This window comes from Eumetopias jubatus, unplaced genomic scaffold, assembly GCF_037043125.1.
Source record: "Eumetopias jubatus isolate StellerSeaLion01/CBP00866 unplaced genomic scaffold, mEumJub1_p1.0 scaffold_7, whole genome shotgun sequence".
In the NCBI taxonomy this organism is placed as follows: Eukaryota; Metazoa; Chordata; class Mammalia; order Carnivora; family Otariidae; genus Eumetopias; species Eumetopias jubatus.
This window is the reverse complement of record NW_028274813.1, coordinates 137,101,214-137,128,957: the sequence shown is the minus strand read 5'-3', so window position 1 is coordinate 137,128,957 and position 27,744 is coordinate 137,101,214. Positions and strand designations below refer to the sequence as shown.

The 27,744-nt window shown below is 48.0% G+C and overlaps 1 protein-coding gene across 4 annotated transcripts in view; it reads left to right on the top strand.

The window, feature by feature from the left end:
* Nucleotides 1–813: 813 nt before the first annotated feature.
* The window catches only part of PCSK6 (proprotein convertase subtilisin/kexin type 6), a 186,200-nt gene continuing 159,269 nt past the window's right edge, over nucleotides 814–27,744 (top strand). For all 4 annotated transcript variants that reach the window (XM_088025206.1, XM_088025204.1, XM_028122802.2 and 1 more), the window contains exon 1: nucleotides 814–1,095. In XM_088025206.1, coding sequence (XP_087881332.1) covers nucleotides 814–1,095 — 282 coding nt within the window. The remainder of the gene's footprint in view (nucleotides 1,096–27,744) is intronic.

Below are 27,744 nucleotides of genomic sequence, written 5' to 3'. Positions count from 1 at the left end.
TAGATACTATTGTCATCCCCATTTACAGGTGGAGCCCCACGCTCAACAAGGACAGCAACGTGCCCAAGATCACGCAGATACGAAGTGGACAGCTTGGGGATGCACCTGTACCGCCTGCCTCCCGAGGTGGGCTGTAGCCTCGGGGCTGTACCCGTGGGTTTCTCCTGCGCACTCACTGAACCCGGCTAATCTGTCAACTGTCTTTGCCCCACGTAACGTGCCTCTTCAATCAGGCCTCCTTCTGAACCGGGCCATGACTCTGCCTTTCCGTGTGGCTTCTTTCCCTTAGAACCCAGAGCCCTTGCAAGCCCACCAGCTCACACGGAGATGAGCAAGGCCACCCTTAAAGGAGATTGAACTCGACCTGGTGAACGAGGCCTCCAGGATGCCCGACGGGTGGGAGGGCGCCGGGGCCTCAGCTCACCAGTCTAGACTCACCTGAGCTGCCCCTGGGGCCCTCGGGGCTCCTGGTGGAACGCGGGGCCAAGGCCGCCGCTCGGGGCCGCCCTGGCCTGCCTGTCCAGAGAGCCCCAAAAGTCTGCGAGAAGTTCCTCGGTGGGGGTGGGGGGCGTTTCGGGCCTCCCGCGCCGCCCGGCCCGCAGCTTGGCGGGTCCCGGTGCGGGCCGCACGAGCGCGGGCCCAGGGGCGCCACCGGGCCGCGCGGGCGGGAACGCGCCGCGGCCGCCTCCTCCTCCCTCGCTCCCGCCCGCAGCGGTGGCGGCGGCGCTTCCCCGCCGCGGAGCGGCTTTAAAAGGCGGCACCCCACCCCCCGGCGCACTCGCCGCTCGGGCGCCGCGCGAGCCTGCCGCTGCCATGCCTCCGCGCGCGCCGCCTGCGCCCGGGCCCCGGCTGCCGCCCCGGGCCGCCGCCGCCGCCGCCACCGCCGCGGACGCGGGGGGCGCCGGCGGGCCCGGGCTCCGGCCGCTCGCGCCGCGCCCCTGGCGCTGGCTGCTGCTGCTCGCGCTGCCCGCTGCCTGCTCCGCGCCGCCGCCGCCGCGCCCCGTCTACACCAACCACTGGGCAGTGCAAGTGCTGGGCGGCCCGGCCGCGGCGGACCGCGTGGCCGCGGCGCACGGCTACCTCAACTTGGGCCAGGTGAGTGCGGCCGGCCCCGCGCGCCCAAAACTTTCCCGGCCGCCGGTGGGCACGGCGCGAGGGGGCGCCTCCTTCTGGCTCGCGGCGCCGCCGCGGCCGCGCGCGGGCAGGGGTCCCGAACAGCTCGGCCCGCGCGGTCGAGGCGGGGGGTGGGGGGTGGCTGACCGAGGCGCCCGGGGACGCTCGGCGGGGCCCACCTGGTGGCCCGCGGAGGTTGGGGGGGGCGTCCACTTAGGCCTGGCGCGCCCCGGGGGGCAGTTCCGCGGGGCCGAGCGGCCCGGCGCGGGCACCTGCCCGGCGGGGCGGGAGAGGGAGCCGGTCTCGGGCGCCGCGCGCTCTGCCCACGAGCGCTGTCCTCAGTGCCCGCCACGCTCTCCCTGGCCTCGGAGCCCCGGCTCCGCCACGCCGGCCCCGCTGCCCTCGACGGGCGGCGCGGGGCTGCCGGCCGCCGCTCGGCGCTGACAGGCGCATGGCCCAGAGTCTCGGTGGCCCGTGCTCCCTCTGTGTCCGCGGCTCCCGGAGGGGAGGGAGGGCGGCCCGGTGCCGGAGCCTGGAGGCAGCCGTCAGAGGCTTTACCGGCTGCTCAGGACTCTGCAGCCGGCGCAGGGGGCCTGGAGGCGGGGGTGGAGGGGGTGGGGGGGGAGGGGGTCCTGCGTTGAAAACCCCTCCAGGCCCCTGGAATTTGCTGTTTCTCGGCTTCAGTCGCTGTTCCAATGGCAGCTGTCCAATGGCAGCTGTCCGCATACTGGCTGTATGACCTTAGGCAAGTCACTTCCCCATCTTCTTCATCTGTAGGGGCGGTGTCGGTCATACCGGCTGCAGTTGCTGGGAAGATCCAGTGTTGGCCGGCAGCAAAACCCCAGGCCAGGGCTCGACCCTGCTCAGTGAGCCCAGAGTCCTCCCACGGCCCGGGCTGTCGCTATTACTGGGTTAGCAAGAGAGGACAAGCCCTGGGTGCGAAGGTGGCATAACTCCAAAGGACCCCCAAGGCAGATTCCTTTCCCCTGCCGCAACCCCAGAGTGGCAGTGGGGCCAAGGGTTGGTTTATGGCCGGTGGAGGGGCTGCAGGGGACTGAAATGTGCTGTCCCACCAGGGGACCTTTCAGCGCAGTTAACAAATCTCCTACAAACTATACACTTAGAGGATCAAGCGAAACGGCGGGGAAGCGACAGCTCATAACTCAAACTGTGGTGTCAGGCAGTGTTAAATTTAGTTTCATCATTATCCGTGACAGAAGCCAGCAAAGTGTGGTGTGGCCCTAATGTAAATGACATTTCTTCTGCCTCCAAAGTCCCACACAGACGCTGCTAATGTGAAATGTGTGGCCTTCTGGAAAAGTAGAGTCTGCTGCTTGCTCTGTACCTACATGGCGGGTCCGAGTGTGTCTGGGAGGATGCCATCCTGTCTTTTGTGTATCTGTATCTGTCTGTCTATATGGACTGCTCAGGTCTCTGCAGACATCCTGTGATTGAAGTTTTTGCCTTTGGGCAGCACTGGCTTCATTTCTGCCTGTGGTTCCTAAATCTCCCTGGCTGATGGTCCAGACCGAGGAAGGTGGTCCTCAGGCTTCCATCGCCATTGATTGCTAAGGCCCCCCGGCTCCTGATACACCTCACTGCTCTGCCCAGGTGGCCTGGCAATTTGTCTTCAGCTAAAAGTGACTCTTGAGCTGCACGGTAAATTACAAAGTGCCTGGGCTTCTGGCTCCTATAATTAAAGGAGCGGGGGTGGGGTACTGAACTTGAACTGTACGGCTCCTGGACATTTCCACGAGAGGCACACACAGCGATTCCCCCTCATGGTTCCTGTCCACCGGAATCAAAAATGCCAGGGCTTTGAAACAACTTCTGTCCGACCCGCCTGAGTTGAATTTCATACGCAGTCTGCTGTTCTCATTTTGCCCGTGGGGGAGGTTCCTTCAGGTATGTACCTGCCCTGACCTGGGACATTCTGGGGGAGTCTCTCCATGTCTCCCCAGCTCTGTCCAGTGCAGCCAGGGTGGACTGCATGTAGCCTGGTGGCTCAGCTTGGGAGGCAGGGTGCTGGGGGTGGGGGTGCCACTGTGGAGACCTTTGCAAACAGAGGGGATTAGTTGGTTGGGGATCCGGGGCAGTCTCAGAGGTGTGTGTGTGTGAGATTACTCAAGGAGAGCCTATTACTCTTTATTCCAAAACCAGCTTTTCTCCCTCCCTCCCCCAAGTAAACTACTAATGTGGAAAAGGCCTGGAGCATTCCACCCTCTACCTACTCAATAAGAACTCTTTAAAAACCTTATTTGCCTTTTTCAGCCAGGAAAATTTGTGACTCATAAATAAGATGTAGATATTATTAGCTTTGATTTATGGATAAGTAAACTGAGGGGAAGCCAGGCATGGAAGCTGTTTGTGTCTACACAGTGCGTGTCACCTCCGACAATTATGCTCCCCACTCTTTGTCTCCTGCTACATTCTCTGGTCTCAGTGTCCTCTGTGTGACTCTTTCCCCAAACCTTCAATGGGCAATTAGTGTTATGCCTGGTACCTGCCCTGACTCACACAGCCCTGCTTTTCTCGTGGGCCTTTGCGATGCTCTGAGGTCTGGTTCGAATGTTTTACTCCCTTTCATGCAACTAATAACCCGATTCCGTGTATTTTACATGGTGCAAAGGTAATTGAGATGGTTATTCAGGTGAAAGGTTATTCACCTTTCTTGAACATGGAGGACTTTCGGATTGATCATGGCTGTGGATCTTCTTTGAAAAATGTGCATCATCAGGAACCAGACAAACTAACCTCTTTTTTACTTCTTTATTCATCATGATACTTGAGGTCCTAGGTAATGCACCACAATGTGAGAGAAAGAAAGAAAGAAAGAAAGAAGAAAGAAAGAAAGAAGGAAGGAAGGAAGGAAGGAAGGAAGGAAGGAAGGAAAGAAAGAAAAGAAAGGAAAAAAAGTTTGGAAGAGTCAAACATCATTATTGACAGATGGCATAACTATGTGGATAATCCAAGAGAACCTAGAGACTATTATAAGTAGTCACAGAATTGAACAGGGTGCTTGATCGACAGTAGCAGCTGTGGAGAAGATAAAAGAAATGATAATACACTCTAGCATGAAAGCCGTTAGATACCTAGGAATACGTTTTTGAAAAAATGTGAAACTTACCAGGAGATTATAAAATATTTGAAAGATGTATTGAAGAAAAGGTCTGAATAATGGAGGTATAAGCCATGTTCATGGATGGGAGGACTGATTATCAGATGCCCCCCCCATTAATCTCTAAATTCAATGTAATTTCATTGACGTGCCAACAGGGTTTTATATGGGATATGAAATCATACAAATGTATGTTAAAATTCACATGGAAGAGTAAGTTCCCAGAATCCCTGAGATGACCCTGAGAAGGGAGGGGAGTGTGCTCTGCCAGAGAGCAAAACTTACCATGAAGCTGGGGTGATCATGACAGTTGGACGTTGGCCCCGGGGATGGTCCCATCCAGCAGTGGAATTGGCTCAAACCCGGGCAGGTGTGGGAATTTGTATGTGCGAACAGAAGAGTTACAGATGGATGAGGAAGGATGGGCATTTCAATCAGTGGTGCTGAAAGAAATGACTCAGGAAAACAATCAGATCCTGACCTCACCACACACTACCCAACAGTAAATCCAGCTAGAAATAACCAGAGTGGAATACCTTTATGACGTTGGGACAGGAAAGGATTTCTTAAAGGAGACACGAAAAGAACTAATAAAGGAAGAGATTGATCCATGAAGAGTTCTGTATAACAAACACATCATAACAGAGTTTAAAAGCACATAATGGAATAGAAAAAGTATTTATGGCATATAACACACAGGTTAGGGCATAGATTATTTAAAAAGCTTTAAATCGGGGCACCTGGGTAGCTCTGCCTTCGGCTCAGGTCATGATACAAGGGTCCTGGGATCAAGCCCTGCATCAGGCTCCCTGCTGGGGGGCGGGGTCTGCTTCTCCCTCTCGCTCTGCCCCTCCCCCCTTGGCTTGTGCTCTCTCTCTCTCTCACTTTCTCTCTCTCTCACATAAATAAAATCTTATAAAATAAAAAGCAATCAAATAAGTCAATAAGTAAAAGTGAAATGCCAGGTAGAAAAATGGAGAAGTGTATGTATAGGGGAAGCATCCACCTCAAGTTCAGGTTAGTAGTAGCCTCTGAGGAGGGAGGGTGAAGAAACTGGGAGAGGGATGTCAAGTGGTCCAGTAAACTTGAGAAAAGCCGCTCAGCCTTCCTGGGAGTTAGGGGGGCAACACAACGTGAGGCAGTAACGAGAGAGAGAGACCGCTTCACGCCATCAGATTGGCAGACATGGAGAAGTGTTCGTATCAAGCGTTGGTGAGGATGTGAGCACACGGAGCTTCCTGATGCTGCTGGTAGAAGTGGGGATCGGTAGAAATTGGTAGAACTACCTCGGAGAGCAATGGGGCACTTAGCAGTGAGGTAGAATTGTATCAGCGGGTCCACCTCTGGGCTTCCACTAGAGAGATGATCTTGCAGGAGGGCGCAAGGAGCCTTGCAGAGTGCTGCCCAGAGGTATTTTTTAAATGAAGGGAAACACAGCCTAAATATATATCAGTAGAAGAATGGAGAATGAAATCAAAATAGTCACATGATGGAATACTGTACAATAGTGAGAAAGGCATTAACCGGATACGGATCTACATAGATAAATGGCAAAAATGATGGCGAGTGAAAAGGCACATTGCAGATGCACAGTGCAGTAGTATTTACATAAACTCTAAAAAACACGCTAAGTAATTCTATATTATTTATGAATGCTTACATGTGTAGGAAGCATCCACATCAAATTCAGGTTAGTGGTAGCCTCTAAGAAGGGAGGGCAGGGGAAGGAACTGGGAGAGGAAGGAAGAAACTTTATCCACAGTGTTCTAGTTCATAATATACATCTGTAGGTACTTACATCTGTATATGTAACATATAAATTATATACAAAATTGTGTCTCAGCATTTTGTGCTTTTCTATAAAAATTTATATAGTAACATACACGTGTGCAGATATGCATGTAAATACACATATATGTAGGTACATGTGACATGTGCAAGGGGGAAAAAAAGAAAAGAAAAATGCACATCATACGCACACGTCATGGTGTTCCTGGATCATCTGAAGCCTGTCTGTGTGGGTGCACAGGTGCCTGTGGGCTGGGGTCAGAAGCGTCTGCTTTAGACGGCCCGAGCTGGGCCAGTTGGCTTGTCAAGCAGTTGGTGACTCAGGGAACCAGAAGGCCTGGCTCGGATCACAGGGCTGTTTGGACAGAGCCAGACCCAGAGCGCTGGAACCCTGCTCTCCTACCAGGCTTCTTTCTCCTTCAAAACATCTTGGGGCCCACGTGGCCCTCACTCTAACCTATGTACATTGCAGCCTTTGAGGCTGATGACTCCAAGTGCAGAAAAGGAATGGCAACAAATTCTCACAAACCAAATCACAACATCTCAGCATCTGTAGCTTTTGGAGGTGATGTTTATCTTAAAAGTGGCGCTTAGACACCATACTTTCCCTTGCATTTTTGCTTTGCCTGGGGTATTGAGCTAATTTGTTGGTTCTGAGTCTGAACATAAAAAGGCAGGCTGGCTGCCAGGGCTCCTAAAAGATCTAAGAGCCTTAAATGATTTTGAACTTGCCTTAAATAGTTTTGCTTAAAATAGCTACGGAGTGGGACATACCTGGCTCAGAATTTCAGGGGGGCCTGCATAATTCACTTGTCAGCAGGGGAGTATTGTCATGCTGCAGACAGCTTGTTCTTAGGATAAAAAAACAAGCTGAAGCTTTAGCCAGGTGTTAAAATAATGGGCCAGCATTTGTTTCTATCTGAGATCTGAGAGTTGGGAGCTCAAGGTGGACAAGGGGAGGCTCAGAGTAGCAGTCACCTGTGAACTTGTTATCTGGTTTTGATTTTTGGTCTGAGGCTGTCTTGCATTTATGGTCTGAGCCAGGAGCCATGCGCACGGCTGGCCTGGGAGCAGAAAGGGAGAGGTTCTGGGTGTGAGGTGGGTGGGTACAGACAAGATTGGGATTATAAAGCTCCTGGTCTCATATGCTGGCATTTGACATCTTTCTTCAGATGGTGACAGTTTTAGGTGGACATGGTTTTAGTTGAGTGGCCTGCCCTTGTAAGCCACCGGGGCTGTGGTGCCTGAAGCTGAGTGACCGTGCGTGGAGCCAGGTGGCCAGGAGGAGACTCAAAGTCAGGCCCGAGGGGATGGCTCAGCTGCCTGGTCCACTGGAAGGGTTTGGGTTTCTCTAGGCAGAAGCCAAGTGTTCACATGACAAACAGAGTGGTGCATGGGGTGGAGAGCCCCATCTGAGAAGAACCTGTCTGAGGCCTCTGCCTGGCCTTGGGCTTTGGGTGGCAAAAAGGCCACAAAGGACTGTTCATACACTGGAGAACATCCTGGGCTCTTTTGGGTCTCTGAGCCTCTGCACAGATTTTGCCTCTAAAACGTAGTTCCTCTGATCTTCCCCAGCCCAGGCCAGGTGGCTGACGTGTCCCCACCGCCCCCTTCTTCCAGGGCCTGGCATGCAGAGGGCTTCTGAGTAATATTTATTGTGACTGCCTCCCCCTCCCTTCTGGCTCTCGGACTGTGGCTTGGCCTTGGCATTGACCAGAAGCCCTGGCACGTGCTTGTGCCCAAGCCAGTGTTTCTTGTGTTGGGTGTTCTCACTCATGGAGCCTTGCACCAGGCCTATTTAACCATGAGGAGAGCTCAGGTCCAGTTAGGTTCTGACTTGTGCAGGTCACAAACCGGTGCCTGATAGGCCAGGGCCCAAACGCATCCCCTCTGAGCCCCCTTCCACCATCATCACCTTTGGCAGTTGGCCCTCATCCCTGTTTCTCAGCTAAGGGTGAGCCACCAGGCCAGAAAGCCTTTCAGCAATCTGCTGCCATTGACAAAGAGCCTATGTGGACCCCACTAGCCACTGTTTCTCCTTCTTTCCACCTGGCTCACATGCGTGCGCGTGCGCACGTGCACACACACACACACACACACACACACACACACACACACACTGCTGCATGTCTGCATTGTTCTTTCCAGAATAGTTCTACTTGCGCCTTCTCATCAGTATTGAAACATCTCTCCAGGCACCTAGGTGGCTCAGTCTGTTAGGCATCTCCCTTCAGCTCAGGTCATGATCCCAGGGCCCTGGGATCAAGTTCCGCATCAGGCTCCCTGCTCAGCGGGGAGTCTGCTTCTCTCTCCCTCTGCCCCTCCCCTCACGTGTGCCCCCCCCAAATAAATGAAAAATTAAAAAAAAAGAAAATGAAACTTACACCTCTCCGTTTGGGAGGAAAAAAAGAAAATGCCCCAATCCCTCCAGTCCTTTTAGGATGGATGCTACACTCCATTGCTCAAACTGCACATTATCAACAAGACTGTTCATCCCTTGCTGCAGACCTTCTCCTTGCTATGCGGTCCCTGTCTACAGAAGGGATCATCTACCTGGGTGCCTGAGCTCGAGGCCTGGAAGTCACCACCGCCTCCCCCCCAGCCCCCCTCCTCCATGCCTCCTGTCTGGTCTGTACCTCGGCCTGTCTCATGGGTCTCCTGGATGGCTCTCAGGCCCCCCCTGCCTTCCTGCAGCTGTTGCTCAGCACAGACTGGGGACTCTGTCACCTCTCACCTGGGTGTCCTACTACAGGGCCTCTCTCTGCTCTGCCCCCGGCTCCAGCTCTGCCGAACCAGTTCGTGCTCCTGCTTCCATTCAGGTTTCCTTACACTATTCTTTCTACCTAGGATGCCTTTCCTACCCCCCTGGTCAGCCCCTTGTCCTTCCCAGCCATCTGCAGTCCTGCCCGACGTCCCCAGCCCTGGTGCCCTGACATTGCCTGCTGGCTTGTCTGTTTCTGTCCCTGGGCGCTGGGCTTCCTGGGGAAGTCAATCCACCGTCGGTCCTCCAGGCTGTTCTTGAAGATTGGTTCCAGTCCTGCCATTTCTCTGATGGCGGAGGGGTCCCTCCAGGGCAGCCAGAGGACATGCACTCATTTACTCAGAGTTTGCTGCGTGCTCTCTTTGGTGCTGGCCCCTCAGAGATAAGAGATGTGGCTTCTGCCTTGCAAGAACCTCTCGGTGGAGGAGGTGGTGAGCACTGGCGAAGGAGCAAGGTTGCCTCCTACGTCTCCACATCAGTTGGCTGAGCCATCGCCACCCACATTTTTTACATTTTAATCCCTTTCTTTTTGGAGTCACCCAGCAGACGGCCTTTCCTGGGTTTGTGCTTGTGTTCGTGCCTGGGGCGACTCTCTGTGTGATGCTCTAGTTTGCTTCTAGGTCAGGTCAGCGACAAGGGGAGCATGGCCCAGCAGTGGCCTGCAGCCTACCACGGCGGCTTCAGACCTGATGGGTCCTGTCATCCTGTCAAATCCCAGATCTTTGCCATGTCCTTGTGCCTCTGCTATTGGAGGATTTGGAAGACCCGGTGGCAGGCACAAGGCCCTCTGTCCTGTGCGGCAAAGAACAGGGATGAATAGCCATCAGCTGTTGGAAGGGAGCCTCAAGCTCCATGGGATGGGCTCGGCAGCTTAGGTTCCCATGGTAACCAGCCCATCAATGCCCTCAGTGTCAAGACGGTACCACTGCTGAGAGGAAGAAACAGTCTCATTGTCTCCCCTTGGGTTGCTTGGGTGCAAACCAACCATGCTCCCTGCAGGGACCAAAAGCCTCTGGTCCAACGGGTGGCGCCCCCCGGCGGTATACAACCTGCTCGCAGAATTGGGGCCAGAAGGGGGGCCGGCGGCTTCAGCTTCCTACCCCTCCTTTGGGCCTTTGAACTGCTGTCGCTGGCTGACATCAGTCACTTACAGAGTCCTTGTTGGGTGAATCTGGCTTCGCAGTGGGAAGAAACAGCCCAACCGGATCAGACTCCTGAAGTGCCGGGTGGTGAGCCAGACTGCATTTGCCTCAGGGGTGGATAAATCTGTGTCCCATGGTGGCAGGCGGGGTTTTGGAAGGGTCCTTGATTTCCAGACGCTCTCCCCTTTGTTTCAGAAACTTGTGTCAGCACTTTTCAGAGATGATCTCCTGTGATCATTCAATCGGAACCTCCTTCTTGCCCATTGGGGCGGGGGAGGGGGCGAGACCACTCCCATGATCTTGTCAGACTCTCCAGGATGGACAGTCTGGGAAGATGGACAGAGGGGCAGGTGGGGTATCCACTTGTCAGGGAAGGGCCCGCAGCTCCCCCGGGCTAGGAGAAGGCTCGCCCTTTCTCATCCTCTGTCCTGTGAGCTGGAAACTGGGATACATCCACTGGCCATGGCCCTGTCCACTCTGGCCTCAACCCAGAATCCTTCCCTTTTGTCAAGTGCTCCAGCCACTCCTTTGAGTTCTCCAAACTTTCCCTATACTTTTTTCTTTCTTTTGCACCTGCTGTTTGTTGCAGTCGCTCTAACCTGGGTGCCCACTCCCTGTATGGTCCACCTGGAGAATGCTGTTCTTCAGAATTAGTCAGAGTAGTGTTTCCTGACTTGTCTGCTCCCTGACAGGCCTGAGCACAGTATTCTTGGAGCTCCACGAAGGGTCTCAGCTGAACCCCTGCCACCCACCACATGCACAGACACGGCATGGGAGGGTCTCGTGATCCTCATCTTTGTTCATCTCTGCTTCCTCAGGCCCTTGTCCCACTCACTGCCCCCACGCCACCACCTCTCAGATATACCTGGTGACTGTGTTTCATTAGAAGGGGTATAACTGAGTCACTGCGTTCCAGTACCCCCAGCACAACTACCACCGGCCAACTCCTATATTATTGGCCCTACAGATGAAGAAGCCCTGCTCTGATCATCACCCCAGCGCCCTAGGAGTGACCCAGATGAGCCAACGGAGGCTCTGAGCTGGTTGAGTCACTTACTGCAGCTTTAGTAAATTTCAGAGCAAGGCTTTCAACTTGGACCACTTGGATTCCAGGCATTACTCACAGGCCATGCCCAGAGAGCTGGCGACACCTGAGCGGGCCATGGAGCTTGAGGTGGGGCTCACCAGCTCATTAAGTCCAGGCAGATGGAGGGCTGGGCTAGAAGGGGCACCCAGGGAGGTGTCTGTGCCGTCCCACCCAGAAGGGTGGCACAGCCCAGTTATAAAATGGTATCGTTACTTAAATTACATAATTGTCATTACTTAAATTGTCTTGGTGTTATATAAGAGGAATACACATAGGTAGAATATTTGGAAAACATGAAAAAGAACAAAGAGAACTCCAAAAATCGGAAGTCCTCCCGCCCAAAAATAGTCACCGTTCACGGTTTGGACTATGTCCTTTCATTATTTTTTGTTTTTAAACCGCATGTGTGTGTGTGTATGTGCATGTGTATGCATGTGTGAGCATGTGTGTGCACGCATATATCTGGATAGGAGTATGTACATATTGTGTATATGTGTGTGCACACAGCCGCACACATCCATGTGTGTCTTCTACATATAGGAGTGTACAGTTTGGTACCTTGCACCTCCCAAGCCTAGAACTACTTTATGGTATAATTTTTTTTTAAGATTTTATTTATTTATTTAAGAGAGGGAGAGAGAGAGAGAGCGCGCGCACGAGGCAGGGGGAGGGGCAGAGGCAGAGGGAGAAGCAGTCTTCCCCACCCACTGAGCAGGGAGCCCGATGCAGGCTAGATCCCAGGACCCTGGGATCATGACCTGAGCCGAAGGCAGATGCTTAACCGACTGAGCCACCCAAGCGCCCCTCTATGGCATAATTTTTAATGGCTGCTCAGCGCATCATTTAGTGGCTGGTCCATACTTACTTCAACTTTCCCCTGACATTTTAGGTCAGTGGACTCTTTGCAACTCGTTGGGGAGTCTGGTCTGGAATGTGAGCACCGTGCAGGGAGGCAGAAGGAGTTCTGCCACTGCCTTGTCTCCCACTGACATGTCTGGCCCCCCCCACCGGGTGCAGTGGCCCAGCACATTTCCCCACGGCTCCCCATCCCACCTCACTGGCCTTGCGGATGGTCCAGGACTTGATACCATTTGTTCAAGTCACAAGGATTTTATTGAGCATTTTTTTCTTATTTTATAAAACCACATGTGTATTATATATTCTCCCATCCTAAAGGATTCAAACAGTGCAGAAGTATAAAGAGCAAAACTCCAAAATCTTCTTCCCCTCGTCCCATCTCCAATGGCCTTCTTACCCTAGACGCCACCACACTTTCACATGGGAGTGTCTGTTTCAGAAACACACATGTATGTGAAGGTTTTATTGTTTTATATTAATGGGATCATGCTTAACATGTTTTTCTGCACCTAGCTTTGCCTAAGTCTAACCAGATATCCTGGAAAGCTTTCTACTCTAGTACATAGAGATCTACTCCATTATTTTATTTTTTATTTAAAAAATAAACATATAATGTATTATTTGTTTCAGGGGTACAGGTCTATGATTCATCAGTCTTACACAATTCACAGCGCTCACCATAGCACATACCCTCCCCAATGTCCATCACCCAGCCACCCCATCCCTCCCACCCCCCACCACTCCAGCAACCCTCAGTTTGCTTCCTGAGATTAAGAGTCTCTTACGGTTTGTCTCCCTCTCTGGTTTCGTCTTATTTAATTTTCCCCTCCCTTCCCCTATTATCCTGTCTTGTTTCTCAAATTCCTCCTATCAGTGAGATCATATGATACTTGTCTTTCCCTGATTGACTTATTTCACTTAGCCTAATACCCTCTAGTTCCATCCATGTCATTGCAAAGGGCAAGATTTCTTTTTTTGATGGCTGTATAATATTCCTGTGTGTGTGTGTGTGTGTGTGTGTGTGTGTGTGTGTGTATGTATGTGTATGTGTGTATACACACCACATCTTCTTTATCCATTCATCCATTGATGGACATCTAGGCTCTTTCCATAGTTTGGCTATTGTGGACATTGCTGCTATAAACTTTGGGGTGCACGTGCCCCTTCAGATCACTATATTTCTATCTTTGAGATAAATACCCAGTAGTGCAATTGCTGGGTCATAGGGTAGCTCTATTTCCAACTTTTTGAGGAACCTCCATACTGTTTTCCAGAGTGGTTGCACCAGCTTGCATTCCCACCAACAGTGTAGGAGGGTTCCCCTTTCTCCGCATCCCCGCCAACATCTGTCATTTCCTGACTTGTTAATTTTAGCCATTCTGACTGGTGTGAGGTGGTAGCTCATTGAGGTTTTGATCTGTATTTCCCCGATGCCGAGTGATGCTGAGCACTTTTTCATGTGTCTGTTGGCCGTTTGGATGTCTTCTTTGCAGAAATGTCTGTTCATGTCTTCTGCCCATTTCTTGATGGGATTATTTGTTCTTTGGGTATGGAGTTTGATATACTCCATTATTTTAAAAGTTTTAAGCTATTTTACCAGTGCAACTATTAATGTTCATTGATTTGCCTCTGGTTTTGTTTTTTTGTTTTTTGGGTTTTTTTTTTTTTGGTATTATAAACAACATTGTGGTGACCATCCTTATTCATGCCTCTCTGTGCCCACCTATGAGAATTTCTGTACGATGTATAATAACAAGACCAAGTAATACTTATAACAATAAGTCATCATCGCAGACACCTATCTGGCCCTTACTATGTGCCAGATAATTTTCCAAGTGTTTTCCTGGTATTGACTCATTTAATCTTCTTAGAAACCCTATGAAATAGGTGCTGTTATTATCCCCATCTTACGGATGAAGAAACCAAGGCACAGAAAGGTTGAGTAATTCAGCCATAGTTACACAGCATCGAAGTGTTAGAGTCAAGATTTGAGCCAAGATGATCCGGCTCCAGAGATTGGGGAACTGTGGAGGCAAAGTACATATGCATGTTATGTGGCGTTAGACATCGGCAGGTGCCTCTCCAGGCAGGCGGTGCCAACCCCCCCCCCCGCCCCCAGCAGTGCATGAGGGGTCCTCACTAATCTTGGGTGGAGATTATCAATTGTCGTAGTATTTGCTGGGTCCTCCAGGTGAAAATGAGGTCTTGTGGTTGTTTTAATTTGCTTTTTTCTGATTCCTGTTAAAGTTAAATGCCTTTTCATAAAGTTATTAGTCATTTTAATTCTCTGAATTGCTTATTTGCATTCTTTGCCCATTTTTCATTTGGTTATTTTTCTTTTATCTTAATGATTTGTAGGTGCTGTCTCTATAGTGTGGATATTAATCTCTTGTTTGTAAATACATTGCAGATATTTCTCCCATCTGTCACTTTTCTTTGAACACTATTTAGAGGGTTTTGGTTGCTTGTTTTCTGAAGTAGAACCTGAAGTTTTATTGGTTTGCAAGGCTTTGGGCTCATCACTTGGTATAATTCAGTGAGTATAATTTGTTCAGTCAGGGTCCTTACCTACAACAGACAGGCACTTAAGTGAGGAACAGTGAACTTAATGTAGAGACGGGGGCCAGATGCTTTAGGATAATAGAAGAGAGGAGAGCTGCTTTTCACCTGGGAAGTTCAGGGAAAGCTTTGAGCCACACCTTGGAGGGCCCACCTGATTTTTACAGAGAGAAAAACAAGGAACGGTGTTTTTACAGGTGGATCCCAACTGAGCACATCCGTTTGCATCCTGTTGGAAAACAGCTCACCTTGTTGGCTTAGGTAGAGACTCTCATGAGGGGCTAGTTACAGAGGTGCGAGTGGGGAACGGGGAACCAACCAAAGGTGTTGAGGCACCTGGAGACCAGCAGCAGGGGTGGGGAGCTGCTACTCACCTTGAACCGAAAGGACCAAGGGAGAAAACAGGCTAGCAGAGCACTGTTAGGAGCTGGAGCTGCAGAGGAGGCAGGTTCCATCGGGCTCCGCCCACTGGCCAGACCCTCAAGATGTGGGGTCCGGGTGGGGTTGTTGGAAGGGCACAGGGCAAGGCAGAGAAGGGACAATAACCAGCACAGTAAGGAAAAGGAGAGGAAAAAAAATGGGGGCATAGCAAGAGCTCAGCAAGCACCCTGATGCCTTTAGAGGGTAGAGGAATTCATTTGCCATTTCTTTTATCCAGGCTGTTTATTGGGGGCTGCCTCCAAGCCTGGCCCCATGAACGGTAGTGAGCCGCAGAGATGCGTCGGGCTCGCTTCGCCTCCAGGGATGTGTGCCTCGGCACCAGCTTTAGCTTGCCGCGTGTCCTCTAGGAGGGTCACAGCACAGGCGTGCACGTTTGTAGCTGTTAGACCCCACGTACCTGGATCTGTGCCGCCTTGTTCCAGCCAGAGTTTATTTATGTGTGTCTGTCGGAGGACAAGACTTGAGCACGGAAAAATAAGTCCACTTCTGGCCACCATTGCCCTTGGGCTAACACACATCTTGATCTTCTGCTGTTTTCTTAAACTTGAACAAACAAACAAAAGAAAAAAACCCCTTGATAAAGCTAATTTCTGTAAAAAAGAAAAGAAACCTTATTTCTATCTTGCTATCAAAGTAACCGTTCATGACTGAGCTCATTAACCGTCTTTTTAACACACGTCTCTTAATTTCTCGTTTGCAGGAATATGACACGATTAGCCACGAACAAGAAGCAGGATTTGTTTCAGTGGCTTAAACAAGTTTATGTACCACAACTTTGCCAATTCAGGACCCTCACAACCCTTTCTTTTTTAGCGCAAGATGCAAAAGCCCATTTGTGGGAATGAATGCTTTCTGTTCCTGCAGTTTCATGTTCTTATACAAAATGAGCTCATTCGTCCTTTCTGGGATTATTTTTGTGGGGCCAGGGCTGGGGGTGGGCGTGGGAGGGTGGGATTTACTTTTTTTTTTTTTTTTTTTTTTTACTTTTACAAGAAATGTGGTAAGAAATGTGGTTTTCTACCTTCCTCTGATATCTGGCCACCCCAGGAACATTGTGAAACCAAATTGATTCCTTCTCACAGAAAATAGTCTTCAAATCCAGACAACCCCCCAGAGGTAGATATGGATCCCCTAACTCTAGAAGCCCCTAACCATCTTTATAAGGCTCATGTTGGGGGGCCACCCACATAATGGTGAGCCATGTCTTAATGGCGTTCCTATTCTAAAAAGGTACCTATCCAAAACCTAACTAGGAGAATCTTTCTGCTTTTCCCTTTTGATATTCACTCACAAAGACCGCTGGATATGGTTCTGTTTTCTAATCGTGTCAGAAGTTCAGTGGCTGCATAAAACTATAGAAAAGCCTATCTTCAAGCCAATTTGTTTGCGTTACTGAAAGTTGGTTTTACCTTCCAGCCCTTGGTTCCTTTCCTGAATTTAGTCACTTACAGTGCTTTGCACTTACTTGGTCAGTGCCCGTGGCTGTGCCAGCCTGCATTTGCCTTCCTGCCGAGGGCTACTCAGTGGCCTCCCTGAGTTGCTCCTGCACACTGACCTCCTGGGAGGAGTCTTTCAGTGACCGGGTGCTGCCACCAAGAGATCTTTCGCCCCCCAAGCCAAGGGGAACCTGTGTGTGCACTCACCACCACTTTTCTCCCCTCAGTGTCTAGATTTTATTTGAATCGTGTGGTCAGGCTGTAGGGATTGAATTACAAGTCTTAAGGCAGGGCTGTGTTTCTGCCTGCACCGTGGGCACAAAAGAGATGCTCAAAGATCATAGATCATAGGGATGATGGGTGCCGCTGGGTGGGAGGAGCCATCTTACCAAACCTAACAAGTCCATTTCACATGGTGTGTCCTTGTCCTGAGGGCTTTTGGGGAAGGTTCCTTACTGTCGAGCCCAGTTTGATTTCCGCATCCACTCTCCATAGCAGCGGACAATGTGTTGACTGCTATGGCCAGTGCTCTGGCTTTCCTGGCAGGTCATGGTGTTTTGGTAAGAGAATCAAATCAACAGATGCTTCCATTGGCCCAAGCATGTCCCCGGTCTGCCTGTCCCCCTGTCCAAAGTTTCTCTGTAATCCGAGGTTCTGTCTCTGGAACGTTCAGCTTGTTTATCATAATTTTTTAAGTTCTTTAGGTCCATCAGTAGGAGAATGGATAAATAAATGTGACGTATCATGTAATGGGCCCTCTTTACTCAGCAAGAAAGAGGAGCAGACAACCAGGAGGGACAAGCTCATAGACATAATACAGAGTAAAAGAAACCATGCACCAAAGAGTTATCTGATTCCATTTATAGCAAGTTCTAGAACAGGCAAAACCCATGTGTAGTGGAATAAAAAACTAATCTGTAGGGGTGGAAATGGGCTGAAAAGGCGCATGGGAAAGCTTTCTGGGGCACTGGCTAAGTTGTATAGCTTGCTAGGGCTTTGGGTTATGTAGGTATAAACATTTAGCAAAACAACAAATGTACAATGAGTGTTCGCTCATTTCATCATATGTCAGTTTTACTTCAAAGGGGAAAAGCCATAAGTGAATACTGAACCCTCCATGATGATGTGTATGTTGAAGTCTTTAGGAGAGAAGTATATTGATACTGAGATTTACCTTGGAACGCACCAGAAATAAGATGGATGGACAGATGGAGAGAGAGACATGGATAGATGAAGAGAAATGGGATAGAGTAATTGTAGTAATTACGTTAATGGTAGACTCAAGGTGGTGGGTATCTGGGTGTTTGCCGTACAATTCCTTCTCTTCTGCTGTATGCTTGAAAAACTGCAGAAGAAAATATTGGGGGAAAAAGATTCCTAGGGTAGTGGTGGGGATAGGATGGATTTGGGAGAAATCTACTGTCCTTGGGGACATATACTTATAAATTTGTGTTTGGAGATGAGGATTAAGAGCCTAGGGATTTAATGGGGCAAATGAGGTCATCAAAGAAAGCCCCGTGGAATCTGACTTGGGAGGGACATAGGCTTTTGTAATGTATGTTCTGGTCACACTGGCATTTGCAAGGATGACTGGCTCCCTGAGCCCCTCAGTTGTTCATTTTCCAGGGACAGAAAGATTCAGCCCTGGGGAGGAGCATCCCAGTAAATGTAAATGAGCGGAGTCCTGCAGTTTAAGGACCTTCCTGCAGAGGAAAGATAAGCCCGCAGCAGATACCCCTGGCACGGCCATGGTCGTCTGAGTTGCTTGCCTGCTAATTATCTTCTCGTCTTGCTCTGCAGTGTTTTTCTAGTTCTGGGATTTGAATTATTGACTTTATGTAGAATTTGCAGCCTCCCTCATGCTGTCGAATGGAAGAGCTAACAGGACTTAGCAGCCGTTCCGTACAGAGTCCTCATGGATGGGTGTCCTAAGCTGGCCCCTGGCCCCTGTGCTCCCCCGGGGACTTGTCCCAGACCAGGTGCAGCAGAGACTCAGCCATCAGGTTCTCTTGCGGGAGAACCTCTGGGAGAGGAAGCTCCTGGTCTGCTGGTAAATTTAGGGCACGTGTGAGGAGTGGGGGTAGGGAGAGAGGAGAAAAATGAAAGCATTATTCTAAGAAGCTGCTTTTATTTATAGATTCTCCTAATTCTATTAAAATGAATGCCAGAGGGATATAAAACTTGGAACACGTAACACATAATAGAAATGAAAGGACATTAAGCTGAAATAGAGAACAATGGTAAAATGAGACGAGAGTCTCCGTACCGAGAGGAAGATGTGACATTTTTCTGAAATAAAATCGTCTTCGAGCACACGGCACAGGGAAAGTGAATTAAAAGAAGGACTTGGTGAGGAGAGGACTTGGAAGGAAACATAAAAATATTTCATAATGAAAAGGAGAAAGTGTTAAACTGACTCAAGGGGAAAACAAAGACAGAGATTACACTAATTACATTATAGAGACAAATAAATAAAATGTCACTGTTGTAAAAGGAAATAAAACTAAATAATATGCGTTAAGAGGAGTTGGCTAAATAAAATGTATCAAATATGATAAAATATGTAAATAGCCATAATTTGCCTGCGCCTTATTTCCTGCATATAAAATGGGAGATTTTTGATCCCCGTGATAACACATTAATGGGACAAGACACAAAGTAAGCGGCCACATATATCAGACAGCCTGGAATCAAACGAGTGCTTTCAAATGAACGAATTGATGAATGAGATGAATGAATGAGAATTCCTTAAAGTAAGGAGTTTAAAAACACACACTCAAAAGGGAAAGCAACGCAACTACCCTCGAAGATGAAAATCTAATGCATTAAGGCATGAAAGAAGGTGCCGGTAACTCAACCTCTCTGGGCCTCAGCAATTTCTACTGAAATAGTGGAAGTTATCAGCACCTCCAACAATCAAACGTTTGGAACGGCGCCAGGCCCGAAGCAGACACTCAGCGCATATTAATGCTAATAATATTATCATTGTGGTGATTATTAATACCAAAAGGGAGGGAAATAACATGTCCTTTCAATGTCAGGCATTGGAGGCAGATTCAGAGCTAGTAAAAGGTGACCCAGAGATGATTGCAAATAGGGTGCTTCTTTTAACCTTTCATCTTTTGAGGGGGAGCAGGTTGGAGAAGATTCGCTGATGCGAAAAGTTTAGGATGGGAAGGGCAGAAGTGAAGCCAGGCTAAGAAAAAGCCAATGAGGTGGCTCAGTCGGTTAAGCGTCTGCCTTCGGCTCAGGTCATGATCCCAGGGTCCTGGGATCGAGTCCCGCATGGGGCTCCCTGCTCAACGGGGAGCCTGCCTCTTCCTTTACCCCTCCTCCCTGCTTGTGATCTCTCTCTCTCTCTCTCTCTCAAATAAGTAAATAAAATCTTAAAAAAAGGAAGAAAGAGCTAATGAGCCATAGTTTACAAAGCCAGGACATCCCAGGCTGCAGGGCATGCTCACGGGCTCGCTCCCAGCGAGGTGCCTGGCTCACAGCACGTGGAAGGTGCCCATCTCAGCTCCTGGCATACTCAGCTGGGCTTGTGCCCACCACCAGTGATGCAAAAGAGAGCCTTCTTGCTTGGAACTAATTAATGATCCTCTCTTGAGGATAAACAAGACTTTGAATTAAATGCAACTCTCCATGTCAGTTAGCCTATGTGGGCATCTGGGAGCCACATAGAGCTTATGAAGGAGTGGTCTGTTGCCTGAACATGGCCAAAGAGGGCCTGGAGCCGCTCTCCACAGTGCACATTTGCCTACTAATTATAGCTGACCCATGTCTGCGATCATTTCCAAAGGAGAACTGGGTGCCTGGAGATGCTAGATTTTTTTACGCATTTTTCCAAACTTTTCTTAGTCTGGGCATCACTCAGGATGGATTGCACAGAACACTGACTCTCCTAATTAAATGAGCCAGAGGCATAATGGGACTCTGGGAGCAAGGAGGCAGGGGACCGGTTGTTTTTTCTTCTCTTGCTCCCCACCCCCCCATAATAGCCAAATTTCCCCATGATGCATGAAGAAGACATGTGTGTTTTTCATTTTATAGGGCTGTTTCGATCTGGTAGCTCTTGCAGACAGAGCCAGTGGCAAAAATACAGACTTAGGAATTAGAAGAGGTGGATTCTGATTCCAACACTTTTGTCTATAAATTGGTCAACATTTGGCGAGTCACTTAATGTCTCCGGATGTAGAGTCATATATTCATTCTGTAAAGTATGATTGTAATGATCATTACCCAAATAGTGTTCTCATCTGGCTGTTGGATCACAGTGTAGACTTAAGACTCTGTGTAACTGAGGGGGTCAGTCGTTATCAGGGCAGGTGTGAAGTGGGCCTCCTTCGGTGACAGATGCTCCAGCCTCACACCATCCACGCCGGGACCACTGGTGCAGGGCCCAGAGGGTGGGTGGTCACCCCCATTTCCAAGAACCCCTTTCAGCCCTCTCCCCCACATTTTGCCTGGGTTGGTTCCGTATTGGATTTTGGAGGCACTGGGCAATGCTATGTACTTGTAGAGCCCTGGAGTCACAGCCCAGCTTCTGATGGGAGAGCTGAAATTTGGAATGATCAAATTGCTGTAATCCAATTTAACTGGTAATCTGTAAGCTCCTCTTCTGAGAGCCGATAGGTGGCATGCTGCTGGGGAATAATACACCCTGTGCCACCTATTTTGGGGCATTATCAGATGGTCACAAGGAATGCATTCAGATGCAAATCCAGAAGATGGTGGCCAGGGTCCTTTCTTTCACACAGCAGGTCTGGAAATGGGCCCTCCTGGTTGGCGCTCTGCCTGGCAGTGTCTTTGTCTACTCGGCCACACTCAGCAGGAGGTCTCTGCCTTGGTGGCCATGGCATGGTGGTTGGGGCACCTTCAGGCCTCATGCCCAAGTTCCAGGTAGGGTTGGGGGGCAAAAGGTCGAAGAGTGAAGGTCTTTCCCTCTTTGTTCAGGAAGGGTCACCTTCCGCAGGGACTTGTGCTGACATCTCATGTGGCAGAACTATGTCTATGGCCCTGCTAGCTGCAAGGGAGTCTGAGAAATCAGGATTTTAGATTCTACAATCTCTCTAGAAGGGTGGGCAGTGGAGAAGTTGTTGAAAAAAGAGGTAGGATCAGCCAACCACGCTTCACAGTGACTGTAGTGTGCTCCCACTATCTTATGGCTGATCAGGAAGGAGAGGGGGAGGAGAGAGCCTTGTGTTATCTATCACAAGAGAGAAATTACCTCTTAATGTTGCTCAGATGAAGCAGCAATTCAGTGAGGGGCAGGCCCTGACCTAACTGCTGTGAGGAATGCAGAGGGGCCCAAGACAGGCCAGGTGGTCCCATCCCTTGATGCTCTCTAGCAAGGGACATGCCTGTACCAATAACCATATACCAGTAGAATGTGGTGAATTATCTAGCAGGGGTGCAAGTGAAACTGGAGGACTGGGCAGTGGGGGATCACTCCCACTTTCCAAAGGAAAATAGTGAAGAGAAGGCTGGGAGAATGGTGAGGATAATAATGGTGATGAGGATGGTGAGGGTCGTGATGATACTAGGGATAATGATTGTGAGGATGATTAATATGGACAATGACAAGGATGGTAAACTCTTACTGGGCCGGAAATTCTCATTTGCTCCTTAGAGCCACCCCACAAAGTAGGTACCTCTCCCTGCCCCCCAGGTGGCAGATAAGGAAACTGAGGCACATAGAAGTTAAGTGAGTTCCTCAGATTAGACATGGCAGAACCAGAGCTGACAACACACATACTTCTACTTCGTTATCTTTAAAATATGTTATTCGAGGGGCACCTGGGTGGCTCAGTCATCAGGTGTCTGCCTTCGGCTCAGGTCATGATCCCAGGGTCTTGGGATCGAGTCCCGCATTGGGCTCCCCGCTCAGTGGGGAGTCTGCTTCTCCTTCTCCCACTCCCCCTGCTTGTGTTCCCTCTCTCACTGTGTCTCTTTCTTGTCAAATAAATAAATAAATAAAATCTTTATTAAAAAAAATAAAATGTTAGTTGATACATAGAAAATAGTTCCCACATGTTATTTATAAAAAGCATAATAATAGCGCTTGTGAAGCCACCACCTAGCCCAGAAACTAGACGATCATCAGTATTACCTGTATATTTCTCTTCTATCTTACCACTGCTAAAAGATTAAACGAGGCATATTAAAAATTTTAAGAATTCATTTGAGCAAAAACCTATGTGAATGGAGCAGCACCAAACCAGAATGCCCTGTTGATAGGAGCAAGAGAGAAGAAGATGCCAAAGCAAAGCAAAGAAATGATTTGATTGGCTGTAGCCGAAGTTGTTGCCTTGTTGGCTGTTTGTGATTGGCTGTCCTTGGGTTTTGATTTCTTAGCCTTGAGGCATTTACAGGCTTAGGTTTTGGTTTGCTTATGTAGGCTGCTGAGGAATCAGAACCACCTCAGTCTAATGGCCTCCTTGTTTAATTAATTTAACACCACCTGGCCATTACCTGTCCAGCTCCATAGGGTGACGGCTGTCCAAATGGTGCATCGCACGTGTAAATACGCTTAAACGATGCGTTGCTCAGTTTTGTTGTTGAGCTCTATAAAAATGATGTATGAGAACCCGTGGCCTAGGATTTGGTTTTTTTCCCCTCCCTCAACATCATGTTTCTAAGGCTCAGCCACATTGTAGCTACCCTGTTTAACTGTGGTTCATTTATTTTCACTAAGATACAATAGTCATTGGCCAACAAATCACAATCTGTCCATTCTCCTGGCAGTGAAAGTTTGCGATTTTTATTAAGAACATCGTTGCTAAGAATAATCTTGTACATGACCCTCTGGTGCACCTATACCAGACTCTTGGGTACTTGCCTAGAATGGGATGACTGGGTTTATATATTGGGGATAGCAACCCTTTGTCTGTTACAAGTATAGGAAATAGCATTTTCCAGCTTGTGAATGTTTAAAAAAACTTTTATAGGTGTCTTCTGATTAAATTAAGTTAACTTTTATGTAATTGTATTATCAGTCTTTTCTCTTTTTTATAATAGTTTTATTAAGTTGTAATTCACATACCATATGATACACCTATTTAAAACATACACTCCAGTGGCTTTTAGTATATTCACAGAGTTGTGCAGCTATCTCTGCAATCACTTTTAGAGCATTTCATCACCACGTAAAGAAACTCCATGCCCATTACCAGTCATTCCCCATTCTGCCCCACACCCCAGCCCCAGACAACTCAACTTTCTGTCTCTATAGATTTACCTATTCTGGACATTTCATATAAAGGAATCACACAGTAGGTGGTCTGGCTTCTGGAAGAAGACTGGTTTCTTCCACTTAGTGTGTTTTCAAGGCTCATTCATTTTGTAACATGTATCAATACTTCATACTTTTTATTTCCAAATCGTATTCCACAGTATGGATGTACCAGTATATGGATGCTTTGTCTGTCTCTCAATTGATGGATGGTGAGGTTGTTTCCACTTTTTTGGCCATTATGAATCATGCTGCTATGAACATTTATGCACAAGTTTTTGTGTGGATGTATGTTTTTACTCCTCTGGGATTATACCTGGGAGTGGAATTGCTGAGTCATATGATTACTCACTGTTTGATCTGTTGAGAAACTGCCAGGCTGTTTTCCAAAATGGCTCCACCATTTTACAGTCTCATCAGCAGTATACAAGGGGTCCAATTTCTTCATATCCTCATGAACACTTGTTATTATGTCTTTTTTTTTTAATTGTACCCACCTTAGTGCTCATCGTGGTTTTGGTTTGCATTTCCCTGATGGCTAATGTTGTTGAGCATCTTTTCATGTGCTTGTTGGCCTTTTGTGTCTCTTCTTTAAAGAACTGTCTGTTCAGATCCGTTGCCCACTTATAATTGGCTTGTCTTTTATTATTATATATTCTAAATTCAAGTCCATTTTCAATTATGTGATCTGCAACTATTTTCTCCCCTTCTGTAGATTGTCTTTTCACTTTCTTGATAGTGCCCTTTGTAGCACAAAAGCTGTTGTTTTTTCCATCTATTCTTCCATTCTCTTTTAATTGGTATATTTATTTATTTTTTTAAGATTTTTTTTTTTTTATTTGACAGAGAGAGACACAGTGAGAGAGGGAACAGAAGCAGCGGGAGTGGGAGAGGGAGAAGCAGGCTTCCCGCAGAGCAGGGAGCCCGATGCGGGGCTCCATCCCAGGACCCTGGGATCATGACCTGAGCCGAAGGCAGCCGCTTAACGACTGAGCCACCCAGGCGCCCCTTAAATGGTATATTTAGACCATTCACAGTTAAAGTGATTGTTGGTAACATTAGATTAATACCTATCATGTTTTCTGTTTGCATTTGTCTTCCCCTGACCCCAACTTTTCTACCTTCTCTGATTATAATGGAGACTTGTAGATATTTTCATCTTATCTCTTCTCTTAGCATATCAATTATACTCCATCATTGCATCCCACCCTCCTTGCCTCTGTCAGTTGTACCTACCACTGGCCTCTGCCTCTTAGGATCCCATGGTTCCCATTGACAGTAGGGAAGGAACCCAGGGCCATTGGAGCATCCCTTGGTCATCCACAGGATAGAAAGGGCAGCCACCACCGAGCTCTTTAGAGATGCTGCTGTGCCTTGTCCAGGAATCTTCTTAACTTCTTGGTAAAGGGACAGTTGGTAGGGGTAGCTTAGCAGATTTCACATAACACAGCCCTCCAACATTCCCATTCTCCCGATTCCCACCTGACCACCAGTGGCAGCATCATTTAGGACCATGCAGAGATGCTAATTCTTGGGCCCTACTACATGCCTACTTCCTTAGAAACCCTGGGGGTGAGTCCAGAAATGGGGGTTTAATTAACAAGCCCTCCGGGGCATTCAGAGGCTTGCTAGAACTTGGCGAGCCATTGCTCCACAGGGATCAGAAAGTCCCAGCAGTTTGGCCTCACCAGCTATTGGTTTTTGTTCATTCTTAATGTCGGCTAGCCAATCTTATAGATGGTAAACACCTCCTAGGTATCTGAGTTACACATGAAATACTCTCATGGTGGGGAAACCACCCATGTCCTCAAATTCGTTCAGATCTGGGCTATTTACATTCACCCTCCTTCCTTGCACGCTCATCAAATTTACTCTGACACATATTCCAGGCTCCTGCGGGGCCCAATAGCCCTCTCCTCCCAAAGCGGATGCTGGACCTCTAGGATCCAGCTCATTTTATGGGTCTGGGCAGCGAGGGGTGTGGACTGGGTCATAAGGAAAAAGGGCAGCGGCCCAGTAGCAGCCGTTGCAAGGCTTTTTCACAGAGGTCTTTTCCCTCACAGTTGGCATGAGGGTTGTGTATGCCGACAAAAGAGGTCAGAGTTCTCTGTTGCAGCCTGTGTCTGCCTATGTCTGATGGGCCCACTTCTTCCCCATCCTTCCTACTTGTAAGAGACCTAGGACTGTCAAACATTTCCACAGCTTTTTGACTCTGGAACTTTAAAATCACACTCTGGGGGCTGCCATGGGGGCCCTCTGGTTCTCTGGATGTGCTCTTAATTGTTTTTAGCTTATTTCTCTTTTTTCCCCTATATATGCTCTGTAGGGCCATATGCAGAAGCTATCTGACCTCATAGCCTTTAAAAGTTGCTGTTGCCACACCCTCCTCCTGTATTTCATTCCCATGTATTATTATGTGTAATCAAGAACGCTCTGGTTTTGCATATAATCCAAATGCTGTGGATTATCTTTATTCACACACACACACAACCCTGCCCTCAGCAAGGTGATGATCCCAGTGCTCTTGGAATATATGCACAACCCAATCCCAGAGTCCAATTTTGAGGATCTATCTTAAGACCACTTCTAGTAACGATGACTTTATCTGTCAGGGTCTCAATCAGAAAGGTAAGACACACTCAAATTAGGGTAACCCTTTGAGGAGAGTTACTAGGTAGATTAACCTTCTTCAAAGGTGTGGGCATTGTTTCAAGAAACTACCGGGGACTATTAATAGCAGAGTTTTTTCCATCCCATGGCCCCAAAAGAATAAAGAGAAGAGACTGTATTGACAGGGTGCCCTAAGAAGAGCAGTGGCCTGCTCTAGCCTGAAGTAACCCTATAGGGAGGGTCGGAGTCAATAGGACATCTTCACTCTCCTCCGTCCTCTCTTTGATCTCTTCCCAGGGTAGTTCATTACCAAACCCAACCCACAGCCAGAGGGCAAAGGAACCCACTGCTGGAGTCCATGTTCCTGGGGCAGAGAGCCAGGAGGAGGAAGTTGAAAAGTAGATTTCGAGGGGCAAATAGAGCTATCTGGCCCACTTCCATATGTCCTAAAAGTTTTAGTTTTATCACACTTAAGTACTTAATCTAGCTCAAATTTCTTTTTGTGTTTGATGAAAAGTAGGAATTTTTTTTTATTATTATGCTATATTAATCACCATACATTACATGAAAAGTAGGAATTTTTTTCCCCATAGGAATTTCCCAGCAGCATCAGATGATAAGTCCTTCCTTTCACTTTTGATGTACCAGCATAAATCAAGTTCTGTATGTGTATGAGTTTTATCTCTCTTTTCTGTGCCATGGGTTAGTTTCTCTGTCTCTGATGCAGTGCCTCACAAACGTTAGTACTGTAGCTTTATAATAAGGCTTGATATCTTGTAGAGCGAGTTCTTTTTCAGGAGTATCTAGGCTATTCTTGGCCCTTTGTTCTTCCATATTAACTTTGAGTCCATTTGACAAGTTCCACAAACCAGACAAAAACGCTGTCAGAAATTTGACTAAAATGTTATTTAATATATAAATCTATTTGATGTATCTGTTATGTCTTTATGATATGAGGTCTTCGTATCCATGAACATGGCATACTTATTTGCTTAAGTCTCCTTTAATATCTCTTGGTAAAGTTTAATAATTTACTATGTATAGGACTTACACATCTTTTGTTAAATGTATAGGTACCTTAAGCTTTCTAACAGTTGTTGCTAGTGTATAGAAATGCAGTGGATTTTTTTTTTTATATTGGCCTTATATCCAGCCACCCTGCTATAAACACCCTTATTTTTTCTAATAATTTGTCTATAGATGTTATGGTTTCCTATGTAGTCATTTCACTAATGAATAATGTTAGCTTTGTTTCTTCCTGAGCAATACTTAAGCTAATTACTTATTTATTGCTGGTGGTGCTGGTTAGTACCTTCAGTATAATGAGCAATAAAAGCATTGCTTATAGATAATGTTCTTGATTTTACAGAGAATGCTTTCAGTACTTCCCTATTAATATTTGCTATTTGTTTTTTATAGACAACTCTAACAGGTTAAGGAAGTTACCTTCTCTTTCTACTTGCTAAGAGTTTCTCATATGGGTTTTTAATTTTATCAAAAACTTTTCCTATATTTCTAATTTGTTAATGTAGTTAATTACATTTATTGATTTTCTAGTGTTAAAATACCCTTGCATTTCTGGAATAAACTCAACTTGGTC